At 38.7% G+C, this 13,672-nt stretch overlaps 1 protein-coding gene across 3 annotated transcripts in view; it reads left to right on the top strand.

The window, feature by feature from the left end:
- The window catches only part of LOC113637854 (chloride channel protein 2-like), a 59,120-nt gene that overhangs the window by 19,045 nt on the left and 26,403 nt on the right, over positions 1-13,672 (top strand). For 2 of the 3 annotated variants that reach the window (XM_027138763.2, XM_047820534.1), the window contains exons 2-4: positions 3,141-3,294; positions 8,487-8,618; positions 9,454-9,582. In XM_027138763.2, coding sequence (XP_026994564.2) covers positions 3,141-3,294; positions 8,487-8,618; positions 9,454-9,582 — 415 coding nt within the window. Of the gene's footprint in view, positions 1-3,140; positions 3,295-7,022; positions 7,123-8,486; positions 8,619-9,453; positions 9,583-13,672 lie in introns of those variants that run through there. The other variant, XM_047820535.1, reaches the window with a different exon arrangement.

Raw genomic sequence — 13,672 nt, 5'->3', positions numbered from 1 at the left:
CCCTCTATTTATCTCTCTCTCTTTATCTCCCTCTCCCTTGCCCTCTTTATTTTGTTCAGTCTCTCACTCTGCCACCTCTCTTGCCCTTTGTTCTCTCTCTCTCTCTCTCTCTCTCTCTCTCTCTCTCTCTCTCTCTCTCTCTCTCTTTCAATTGCAACAAGCTTTATGAACATGACCATATACATGTACAGTATTGGCAAAGCATTACGGCAAAGAAAAGAACTTATTAATAGAAATATTATTTAGAACATAAGAGGACATAGGAACATAGCAATTAGTGTGTGTGTGTGTGTATATATATTGTGTGTGTGTATATATTGTGTGTGTGTATTATTGTATTACTATGACATATATATATATATATATATATATGTCATAGTAATACAATAATAGTCATGGGATCGTAACAAACACCATGGACCCTTTGGGTGTGTTACTCACTGACCCTTAGGTTGTGACACACAGATACATTCTGTCCTGCTAAAATGCAGCTCTCTCTCATTTCCCCCAGCAGGATGGGCAGTTTGTCGGTGCTGGGCAGGAGGGAGAACTGGGGGTGGGCTAATTGAATTTTTTTTAAATATATTTCACATATATGATTAAATTATTTACACTTTGGGAGGGAGCCATGACCTCTTATAGCGTCCCGTCGCTATGGTCGATGTGTGCAGTGTGTTGGTGTTCAGTCACTGTGCTCAGGTATTCAGCTACAGTGTACAGTCGATTTAGGGCCCAGATGCATTTAACTTTGTGTTTGTGTTCTCCATTGGGTGATGTTTTTTTTTTGTTGTTGCTCGCTCTCTCTCTCTCTCTCTCTCTCTCTCTCTCTCTCTCTCTCTCTCTCTCTCTCTCTCTCTCTCTCTCTCTCTCTCTGTGTGTGTTTTCAGGGCTCTAGTGAAAGCTAGAGTCAAAATTGATTTTAATTTTTTTAAAGCATTGAATGATTTGAGCGCTTTTATGTTGAAATGGTTATTGGTTATTATGTTGAAATGGTTAATAGTTTTAGCAATCTTTAGATTTTTTTGCCCAAAATATTTTTTAAATAAATTGTTCAGCATATTTTGATGACACTTTTATTTATTTATTTTTTTGGCATGACGATGATCGAATGGTTATTTTTTTCTTTCTCAGTAAACAAGGATTAACTCCTTACATGTTTGTTCTGAACGTTATTATAAAAAATGAATCAGTGATTTTATTTCATGTTTTGGCTTTTCCCTACAGTCAGGGAATTTAGTTTGATTTCTAGCCCAAATCTTTTTCTGTAAATTATAACGTTAGCTTCATTAATAAAGATTTGAAATCTCATCTCTCCATCCATCCATCCATCATTCTTTCATCTGGCAGCTGTTTTCTCAGTCTGCTCCCCATAATTATGGCTTTCCCGCTTTTCTTTTTTTCCTTCCTACGTTTGCTAGTTTCATGACATTTTGTAAATTCCATATTCAGACCTTGGTTTGTGTGAAACTTGTTTACAAACCGTCTTTCTTTTTTTTCATTAATAACATCCTTGATGTGGCTTTGCGGCTATTTATAAGCCAAACCGAACGTTCCAAATGCCAAAAAAAACGTCACGCACTTGTTTATTCCTGCTTTTTTAGTTCACTCCATCTGTCTTCCTGTCTTTGAGAATCTCATTACAGGCTTATTTTTTTCCGTTGTTTTCCGAGTTGGAATCACTTTCACCTGCAAGCTGCTGCTGTTGCTCCGAAAGATTAATCGGCTAGCTTCTGTCTGTTGATTAGCACCCACGCTAGCAGTTAGCAATCGCCCGAGTCGGGGTTCACTGCCCTAAAGTCTCCGTTGCTTCCATTAATCAAACCCAGAGCTTCAACACGTCATCTTGACAACAACATCAATGTACACTAAATTACACTTTTCTAAAATAGTTACTTTTGCTCAAGTTTAATTTGTTGACTAGCCCATGAGCTAGCCCTTGCTAGTTGCGCATTAAAACATCTGTGTTTGAGAAGCAAAATAATTTTCTTATTCTGTGACTGAATTTATTGAGTTATTCTAAACGCACCTTGGCTAATGTCATGTCTGATATTTCAAATTTGCTTGAGTGTTATCTAGCATAAGCGTAACTTTTAGATTAAGTAAAGCAGCTAGCTTAATTAAGCTGAGGATTATTAATATTTTAAATCATTAAGAAAACCGACTTTGTGTGTGATTTTGAATTGACGGTTTTGTTAAATTTTACTGCTTTTGGTGTGAATATTTATATCAGGGTACTTCTGCATGTTGTGTCAAATCTAATATTTTCTGAGGTAAAATAAAATCTTAGTGGAAAGGTTTAATAATTTCTCATGATAGTGCCGTGTCATCATAACGCTTGCTCGCACAACATTTATATCAAATACTAGAGGTGTGAAGAAAGCCTTGTGATGTCATCTTTACATGAGATGAAATCTCACTTTAAGCTTTGCCCATGTTGATCCAGAAACATCTGAGGTACTCCGTTTTGGTCTGTATCCTGTTTCAACGCTTATATAGTGAATAGATTTACAGTGTGTGTGTGTGTGAGAGATGGAGTTTTTCATAAATGCCCCTTGACCTTTGCTCACTTGGCCCACAGCGCCGTGCTTTGTGTGAGCATTAAGGCTAGAAAAACACCCACACACTCAGTCAGCAGAAAAGACAATACACACACACACACACACACACACAATTGTAATTACACAGATAAATGGAGATTGCCTACAGGAATTGGGAGTCATCTGTGGACTTTCGGAAATCAACCCTTTTCCGTGTGTGTGTGTGTCACTTAAAGTTCTTCACTTGTATCCACACAGAGACACTCACACACCACACTGGGCAGCTTTTTATTTGATATCGTATAGCCTATGGTATACTAGTTGCAAGTTTTGGCACCCTGCACATCTTCACTACATGTAGCTACATGTGTAGTGAGGTTACATTTACATTAGCTGCTTAAAGATGTACAGCTTTTAGGTTACGAACCTTTAGGCATGCAGTTCATTTCATTTGAACCATGTTTTTTTTTATGTTGATCTTTTAATTGTATTTATCTCACACACACACACACACACACACACACCACACACAATGCTGCTCACAGATTTCCCCCAAATATTCACCTGCTGGAGTGTAACTATATCTCTTTCCCCTGGTTTTAGATGTATGGTCGCTACACACAGGACCTGGGTGTGTATGCAAAAGAAGAAGCAGCGCGTTTGAGGGAGGAGGCAGCGTTCAGACGTCTGGTGACTGAGAGAAGCCGATCTCTCGAGCTCCTCGAGTACGACAAGAGCCGCTGTGCCAAGTGCAGGAGTGAGTTCAATACACACATCATGTCTTATTCCAAATAACACTTACACACTACCTCTTAGGGCTGGGCAATAAAACGATAACGATATGTATCGCGATAGACACGTGAAGGATAACGATAAAAAATGTGCTTGATTAAAACGTTCGATATTTTTTATCCTTCGTCGGAAGAAAACGGAGGTTGCGAAGCAAGTTTGACTGATAAGCAGCAAAATGAGCGCCAGAGCGAGCGAGGAAATTGTAAATAAGAGGAAAAGTCAGCTACTTTTTCATATTTTTGCAGGTTTTATATTTCAAACAAATGTTACTGTACTGTATCAGGTTTGTTTTTTTATATTACAGATGTATCTTAGTTAGGGCGGAAAAGATTCCTCAAGTAACTCGATTACAAAAATTAATCAAGGCAAATTCCTCTGCCTCGAAGCCTCTTTTAATTTATTCTAAAGCTCACGTCACGTTCTTTGCGTTTACTGTGTGTGTGTGTGTGTGTGTGTGTGTGTGTGTGTGTGTGTGTGTGACAACGCGCTTACGTCAAAGCGGAAGGAGCGGAAGGAGTTAGCGGTCTTTTGATTTGCGGGCGTGTGCTAGTGCGGGCTGCAAATGGAAGGGTGTGATAATAATGGCAAAGAGAAGAAACAAACAGGAGAAAACGACAGAAAATGTCCAAGGTTTGGGATCATTTTCAAATCAAAAAGTAAAGAAAACGCCATGGCGTGTGTCCATTACAAGATCGAGCTGGCATACCACAACAGCGCGTCGTCCATGCTTATATATGCTTAAAGTACTCGGTGTGAAACCATGCATGGACTCTAGTTCCAAGTTCCTGTCCATGGTTCTGCATCTTAAATACCACAAATCATTCCAAATTAGACAGTAAAGGCTTATGTTATGGCCGATCTGTAGATTTTGAATATTTTAGTTTTGAAAGTTAAGTTGCAGGACTTAAAGGTAATATTTTTGTACTATTATTTATTTTAATGTATGCCTTAGTTTTGATAAGTTAAAAAAGTCATTTTAAAGTAAGTAATTTTTTTGTTTTTGCATCTCAGAAATGGGTTCATTTAAATCCCAGAATGTTTGCCACTTAAATGTACTTAATTCTTCTCAGTCAAACTCAGTCAATTCTGAGTGCACAGTTGTCACGTTTACCATTTTATATTTCAACAGAATTCAGATTATTGTTAAATGTTAAATCTCCTTTGTCCTGTTTATTTATTTGTTTGTTTGTTTGTTTGTTTGTTTGTTTGTTTTAATTTTTTGTTTGTTTGTTGCCACCTTGTGGTCAAAATCTTTTTCTGATTAATCTGATTAATCTTTTTTCAAGTCTTTGAATATGAAAACTATCAATTTCAAATAGAATTTTTGTTTATTTATTTATTTATTAATTTTTGTGTGTGTGTGTGTGTGTGTGTGTGTGCGCGCGCACTCACCAGGGGGCAGACGTGCACTTCTCTGAACAATCACTGATTAATTATTTATTTTTTAAATGATTTTGATTCTTCTATATGTCAAGTATGTTGTACGAGTCTCTCTCTCTCCTCTCTTTCTCTCTCCTCCCTCTCTCTCTCTCTCTCTCTCTCTCTCTCTCTCTCTTCCCCTCTCTCTCTCTTTCCCTCTCTCTCTTCCTTTCTCTCTTTCACTCTCTCTCTCTCTCTCTCTCTCTCTCTCTTTTCCCCTCTCTCTCTTTCACTCTCTCTCACTCTCTCTTCCTTTCTCTCTTTCACTCTCTCTCTCTCTCTCTCTCTCTCTCTCTCTCTCTCTTCCTTTCTCTCTTACACACACACACGCGCACACACACACAGTAACAGTTGTGCTGTTAGCAGGAGCTGTCACAGGTTGCCATGGTTACAGGTTATCGAATGCATAGTCGCATCTCTCTCCATTTCTCCTCTGTCACCCGAGGAAGTAAAAATAAAGAAGAAAGAAAGTAAAAGAAAACTAATCAAAAGGATAAATGAAAGTGTAAAAATATTTAAATTATGAGAAAAAGAGACACCTGACATTCTCTTATCTTAATATCCTTATCTTATTATTATCATTTATTTATTTTATTTACCTTTCGTTGTGTATTTTTTTTCATGTGACACTCTTTCCTTTTTACATTTTATTTGTGTTTTTCTTTTTCTCTATTCTTTGTTTTCTCTCTCTCTCTCTCTCTCTCTCTCTCTCTCTCTCTCTCTCTCTCTCTCTCTCCCCTGTGATAATGATGTTTTCGATTAAAGTTGAATTCTTTCAGGTGTTCTACTCATTAATGTGAATGAATAATTAAAACACTTTCTATTAATAAGCTCATCAATTAAACAACTACACCGTGTGTGTGTGTGTGTGTGTGTTTAGAGAGGGAGTGATTGTATCAAATGAGTGAACAAAGTCATGATGGGAGGATTAGTAAAAAGAAAAAAAGATGTAGTTTGATGGAAAAAAAAAAGAATAAATTGAACTCTTTTACAGAATCTAACCCTTATTTATGATCTCAGAGGCTCAGATGTTCTGCTGATTGTCAAATTTAGGAATAAATTGGAAGTTAATGTGTGACTGTAAACAGGAAAAGCTTTACAGAAACCAGGCAGCTAAAGTGGATCTCCACAAGCCACGTTCCTCTGTAGGAGGAGCAATTTACAATTAACAGCTGAAGGTCCCACAGATTGCAGGATGAGGGAGTCTGAGGCATCAGGTGTACATCCTCCATAAATGGTTGTACGTCACTATGACCCGAGAAGAAAAAGTAGGTACTCTAATCCCAGCAGAAGAAAAAAAGTCAGGCAGACATTTCAAAGGCAGAAGCTGTGTGTGTGTGTGTGTGTGTAAGGTATTCAATACCTTATTGTATTTTGTGTGTGTGTGTGTGTGTCTGTCTAAGGTATTCAACACCTTTGTTGTATTGTGTGTGAGCAGAATATATGGATGAAGAGAAGACTGCAGTGCCCGACAAACAAACACACACACACACACACACACACACACACACACACACACACACACACACCTGTTTAGCTAATTTTATGGTAATAGGTAAGATTGAGAGTTGGAGTGTGGATGGAGTGAATGTTGTAAAGTCTGGTTTAGCAGCTCAAATACTGAAACATGCATATCAAGTTGAAAGAACAGTGAGAGATGAGAAGCAGAACTTCAGGTACAGTCTCTCTCTATCTCTCTCTCTCTCTCTCCTCGTCCCTTCATCCTGTCAGCACCAGTGTGCTGTGATTCACCAATTAGGGCTTGTTGAGGTTGCCGTGGTTACAGACAGCATCTTGTGAAGGGAGATGATGGAAAGAACACGGAGGAAGAAAAACAACAGAAGAATTTTGCTCCGATAACAAAGGCGACTCGGTGCACAGATGCTAACAGACAGCGTGTAAATATATAAAACCTAATTTGATTATTATACAAAACTTCTGCACTTCTATACTCTGAAGAACGAAAGAAAAAGAAAGACAGCTGTTAAGTCTCATGTACATGTTTATTATAGAGGGAAATTATTTCACAGGTCATCGTCAGCCATTAAATAAATTACATTATGAAATAGAAATTATAGTAAATTTGTAGGAGTTCATTTGAAAGAGTGTAAAATAAAGTTCTTAAAGGGGGCGGAGTCTGATGTGTTCAGGGAAATAAGTAATAAGTCTTAAGCTCTTACATTTTTGTGCCAGTTGATTTACAACTATTAGACATTTTTTAACTATTTTTTTGGCGCACACACACACACACACACACACACACACACACACACCAGGTGACAGGAGACAGAAGGGCCTGGGAGAACACAGCTTGTTGGTAGGCGTGCAGAAGGAGAGCGCAATAACACCAGTCATGTGGAAAATGTGTTTAACGGTATGTCTGTGTCACGTTTTAGTTTAATTTCCAGACATTTGGGATCGTAATCAGCACTCAAACACTCGGTGTGTGTGTGTGGGTGTGTTTTTGTGTGTGTGAGAGAGAATTTTTACACAAGTTTTCTAAAAAACTTAAAATTGCATTAACTCTTTCTTTACAAAGACTTGACAAACATGGCAACAGTAACTAACCTAATGGTGGGCGGGGCTTGTGATCAGCCAATAAATATCAGATCAAGTTGTAATATGTTTTGTTAGTGTATTCACCAAATACTTCCCAACAGACAACTAAACTTTGCAAATCTTGTTGGAAGCATTTTATTTATTGTGTATTCACTGTTATTATTTTAGCATGAAAGTGATTTATCCATCACATTAATTCACACCAATCATCACATGCTTGTTTGTTTCCCCTCATTACAGAAGTTTATGAAGTAAGAGTTTATGCTAACTGTAAAACAGCAACGTCCTTTTACAGTCAATGTTAAAATAGCAATGTTTAATGCTAGCCACGTAAATCACCAATAATATTGTTTCAGTATAAATCCTCATCGCTCACTCTGGCCTCTTGGCAGTGATGTGAGTAAGTGCATTAGCATCAGACACTGTGCCAAACATCAGAACTGATAAACTGATATTTAGCATGAAAGAGAAAAAAAATGCTGAGTCACTGTGAAGTTCAGAAAACCAGGTGCTGTCAGTGCACCAGGGCATTGTTGGTAGTTTCTAAAACTCCTGTTTACTTCTTACCTGTTAAAGGGATAATGTCTGTGAGCTTGTTTACAATTAGCGTGACGCTAAATTAAACACAACCTGCAGCACTACAGGAGCTTTTCTGCTGCTTCCGGGTTGTTTACTAAGTATTTCAGCTAATCCGGTTGAATGCTAAAACTCACCTAGCGAGCAAAAGCTAAAATGTCACATTAATCATTTAACATTAGTGGGTGAAAACAGCATCCAAGAAAAATCTAAACTAGCCAGTGAAAGTTAACATAAATAACAAAAACAAGAAAAAAGACAACATGGTAAATGAAAGGTAACCTTGTGAGTCAAAGTTAAATTAGTCTGTTAAACCTAAATTAGCAAACAAGAGCTAACAGAAATGAACCCTAACCTAACGACAGCCAAAAGAAACAAATGAACGCTAGCCCAGTAAATGCTATAAAAGCTAAGGCTAACCTAGCGAGTGAAGGTCATGTCACAAGTCTCAGACCGAGGGCTGTCAATCAAGTATGTTCATTTGAATATTAAGCAATACCCATCACTACCGTAAAGCTTTGAGTCTGATAATGTCTTGCTGAAACAGGAAGTCAGGCTGGTCATCCAGCAGTGCATTATGGGTAATGTATTTTGTGTGTGTAGTTTGTACAGTTCACTGTCAGAAGTTCCTGATCTCACGTGTGGGGGAGGATTGGATCTTCCTTATCTTGCTTGGACTCGTCATGGCTCTCGTCAGCTTTGTCATGGACTTCTGCATTGCCATCTGCCTACAAGGTGAGTGTGAGTGTGCGCGTGTGTGTGAGCGAGACAAAAACATGTTGTTAAACACATCTCTGTATTACTAATTATTATTATTAATGAGTAAGCATCTCGGTACAAAGACATATTTAGTTATTATAAAAACATCTCGCATTGTAATTATAAAACAACTTATGAGAAAAGTATCTCACTGTTATTAGAAATGATTCTTATTTTTTCTTTATAATTATCATATTAGTCCCTGGTGATTGAGCCGCACAATCCTGTCCTTTCACCGTCACAGCTCGGGTTTGATTTATGGCCAGGGAACCAACCCAGCCACTAAGCGGTTAACCCTTAGTACCGGTCCCAATTCTGGATACAATAAGAAGGTTGAGACAGGAAGGGATTCCGGCATAAAATCTGTACCAAAATCAAAATATCTGCAGATCAGATTATTTGCTGTGGTGAACCTGAACAGGGTACAGCGGTAGGACAACAACAACATTATTCATAGATTAGGAGAAATTTCCTTTCTACAATAAGAGTATGTCTGTAGAACTCCAGTGTGTGAGGTTAAGGAGAGTGGAAGAATGTTACCTGAACTCTAATAAGACACAGGTGAGAGTCATCACACCTTACCTGCCAGTTCAACCTGCCTTCTCTCTGTCCACAGCAGACTCTGGACCACGCCACACCCCTACTGGCACTGGCTCATTAACATGTTTATAATAATGATGTATAATGCTAATAATTTTAATGAGATGCTGGTTAAATATACTTTTCAACAGATTTGTTCTGTATGTGTGTCTCCAGAATGTCGGTGATGACCTTGTGTGTGTGTGTGTGTGTGTGTGTGTGATCTCTCCAGCTCAGAAGTGGATGTATGGTGGTTTGGACAGTAACATGGTCCTGCAGTACTTGGCGTGGATCACATACCCTGTAGTCCTCATCAGTTTCTCTGCCGGATTCACACACATCGTAGCACCACAGGCTGCTGGTAAAACACACACACACACACACACACACACACACACACACACACACACACACACACACGCACACTGAAGCACAACTACAAGAGTAATAATTTTGCTTCTTTGCTATTCTTTCTAACTGTTTTATATAATACATTAATATAACTTCCACATTTATTTATATTTTATTAATATGGACAGAAATAGATTTTTCGCACTTTTGTATCAGCTGCATTAACTACACAGGACATATATTTAGTCATTTCCTTTTGTTTTTCAGATATAAATTCATATGTTTAAAAAAGAAAACCTAATAAAAAAACAATATATTAATATTAAAGATCATATACAGATGTTTTTAAGGTCATGATTCTATTTATTATACTTCTGTACATCATTTATTAAGTAAAATTATAATAATAAATCTGAGCAAAATGTTCAGTCCGATTCAGATTTCTGTATTTATGAGAGCTAAGATGGGGCGTGTAAATGCAATTTTTTTTCCTGGATAAGGAGTTGACTGTTGGGATCAGACGGACCTCGCAGATGGATTTTTAATTGTTCAGTGGATTAATTCAATTCAATTCAATTCAATTCAAGTTTATTTGTATAGCGCTTTTTACAATAGACATTGTCTCAAAGCAGCTTTACAGAACATAAACATAAAGCAGAAGGTAGACATAATTAATGATAAAGGAAATAACGAATAATAAAAGAAATAAGAATTAACAGAATAAAAATTCTAGATTATTATTAGATGTATATAGTTCAGTGTGCATGTATTTATTCCCCTATGAGCAAGTCTGAGATGACTCAGGCAGCAGTGGCAAGGAAAAACTCCCTTAAATTGGTAAAGGAAGAAACCTTGAGAGGAACCGGACTCAAGGGGGAACCCATCCTCATATGGGTGACACTGGGGTGTGATTGTAATATACAGTCAAACAAATGGTGTATTGGTGTGAGGTTTAAGGACTTCTGATCTTCTGAGTACCACAGAGTCTAACTGGAGATGTCTCAGGATTCTTAGAGTCGGCCTCGGCTCAGTGGATGTCCAAAGGCTTCGTCCCACAGAGGACGATGGGAGCTGGTCCAGTGTCTGGATGCCTCGGGATGGGTACAAAGAGAAAAGCAGTGGAAAGGGATTAACATATCTGCCGTTCATAAAATGTGCTGGTCTGATGTACTGGTGCATGATATTATGGGATGTATTATGTGTACGCCTGACTGAAGAGATGAGTTTTTAATCTACATTTAAACTGGGAAAGTGTGTCTGAGCCCCGAACACTATCAGGAAGACTATTCCAAAGTTTGGGAGCTAAATAAGAAAATGCTCTACCACCTTTAGTAGACTTAGATATTCTGGGAACTACCAAAAGCCCTGAGTTTTGTGATCTCAGAGAGCGTGAAGGATTGTAACGTGTTAGCAGACTAGTTAGATACATGGGAGCTAAACCATTAAGAGCCTTGTACGTAAGTAGCAGCAGTTTGTAGTCAATTCTATACCTAACAGGTAGCCAGTGTAGAGATGATAAAATTGGGGTTATATGGTCATACTTTCTTGTCCTAGTGAGAACTCTGGCAGCTGCATTTTGGACTAACTGTAACCTATTTATTAAAGATGCAGGACAACCACCTAGTAATGCATTACAATAGTCCAGTCTAGAGGTCATGAACGCATGAACTAGCTTCTCAGCATCAGATACAGACAGGATGTTTCTCAGCTTGGCAATGTTTCTAAGGTGGAAGAAGGCTGTTTTGGTAGTATGGGCGATATGATTTTTAAAAGACAAGTTACTGTCTAGTATAACACCGAGGTCTTTCACTGTCAAGCTACTAGTAACAGTACATCCCTCTAAATGGGAGTTAAGTTGTGAGAGTTTATGTGCACTGGTTTTTGGACCTATGAGTAGTATTTCAGTCTTATCGGAGTTTAACAATAGAAAGTTGCAGCTCATCCAGTCTTTTATCTCTCTAAGGCACCGAGTTAATTTGGACACTGTGGCTATTTCATCTGGTTTTGATGAGATATATAACTGTGTGTCATCAGCATAACAATGGAAACTAATCCCATGTCTTCTAATAATGTTCCCTAATGGAAGCATGTATATAGAGAAAAGCAGAGGTCCTAGAACTGATCCTTGAGGGACCCCATAATTAACTGGTAGTAAACTGGAGGATTCACCATTTAATTCTACAAAATGGTATCGGTCAGACAGATAGGATCTAAACCAGCTTAAAGCCTGACCATGAATACCTGTGTAATATTGTAAGCGATCTAGAAGAATGTTGTGATCTATAGTGTCGAATGCAGCACTAAGGTCAAGTAGAACTAATAGTGACATACAGTCTTGGTCCGAAGCTAAGAACAAGTCGTTTGTAACTTTAACAAGTGCAGTTTCTGTGCTATGATGGGGCCTGAAACCTGACTGAAACTCTTCAAGGATGTTGCTCTCCTGTAAGAAGGAGCTCAGTTGAACAGACACAACCTTTTCAAGTATTTTAGACATAAACGGGAGGTGTGAGATAGGTCTGTAATTTGATAGTTCATTAGGGTCTAAGTTAGGTTTTTTGATGAGTGGCCTAATAACTGCCAACTTAAAAGACTTCGGGACGTAACCTAAAGATAACGAGGAGTTAATGATATTAAGAAGAGGCTCACCAGCTTTATGTAACACTTCTTTCAGTAATTTAGTTGGGATGGGGTCTAGTGAACATGTTGTTGATTTAGCTGTAGTAATAAGTTTATCTAACTCTTCCTGTCCTGTACTTGTAAAGCTGTGTAAAGCCTTAGGTGAGATTGTGTCACTGGTTGCTCTCATATGTTGGGCGTCACCTATTTTATTCCTGATACTTTCGATTTTATCAGTGAAGAATCTCATAAAGTCCTCACTACTGAAATGTGATGGAATAGTGTGTTCAGATTTCTGATTTTTTGTTAAACTAGCCACTGTGCTAAATAAAAACCTGGGATTGTTCTGGTTATTTTCTATGAGTTTGCTCAGGTGCTCAGCCCTAGCAGCTTTTAGAGCCTGTCTATAGCTGGACATACTGTCCTTATACGCAATTCTAAACACCTCTAATTTAGTTTTTCTCCATTTCCGTTCGAGGTTACGGGTTTCTCTCTTGAGGGTGTGAGTGTGACTATTATTATTATTAGATTAAAGCAGAGTAAAAAGTAAAAAAAGAGTGCAAACTGTGACTGCTGGAGTGGCAGCCTGATGAAGAGGGTTTGATCAGAGACCGGACCGTCCAGTGTGCTCAGGTTACTCTACTGTCAGGGCTTTTTAGTCCACAATCTTCCATCATGAATATTAATGAGGAAAAATAATGTCATGACGATGTGTTTAAACCTCGAACCTCGAACCTCGTGTAATCATGTGCCAACGTGAAATGTTCAGCATTGCCATTGAAATTGCTTTACAACAACAGCTTAATGTTCCATCGGCTTTAAGTTGGACGTTAGACACGCTATTAATCCATAAACGTTCTCGAAAGGACCCTATCACATTTTAACTAGAATTTATCCAAAATAAATATTTGTTTTTACCAAATACTTTCCCAAAAATGTTCAGAGTCGGACTGGTTCTAGACGTCAAGATGTTTCAGGTGCACACGCTCAGAAGATTGTTAAAGTTTTAGTTGTTAAAGTTACATTTAAACCATTAAAGAGCAAGTATGAAGAGCATTAAACATGGTGGTTGTAGCAACTGGTTGTCTAGCACACTTAAACAATAAGAGTCAATTTATTGTTAGACAGACCGACAGAGACCCAGAGACCGACAGAGACCCAGAGACCGAGAGACCGACAGACAGACAGAGACCGGCAGACCGACAGACAGACAGAGACCGGCAGACAGACAGACAGACGGAGACCGGCAGACAGACAGACAGACGGAGACCGGCAGACAGACAGACAGACGGAGACCGGCAGACAGACAGACAGACGGAGACCGGCAGACAGACAGACAGACGGAGACCGGCAGACAGACAGACAGACGGAGACCGGCAGACAGACAGACAGACGGAGACCGGCAGACAGACAGACAGACGGAGACCGGCAGACAGACAGACAGACGGAGACCGGCAGACAGACAGACAGACGGAGACCGGCAG

This window comes from Tachysurus fulvidraco, chromosome 11, assembly GCF_022655615.1.
Source record: "Tachysurus fulvidraco isolate hzauxx_2018 chromosome 11, HZAU_PFXX_2.0, whole genome shotgun sequence".
In the NCBI taxonomy this organism is placed as follows: domain Eukaryota; kingdom Metazoa; phylum Chordata; class Actinopteri; order Siluriformes; family Bagridae; genus Tachysurus; species Tachysurus fulvidraco.
This window is presented reverse-complemented; position numbering and strand designations above follow the sequence as displayed.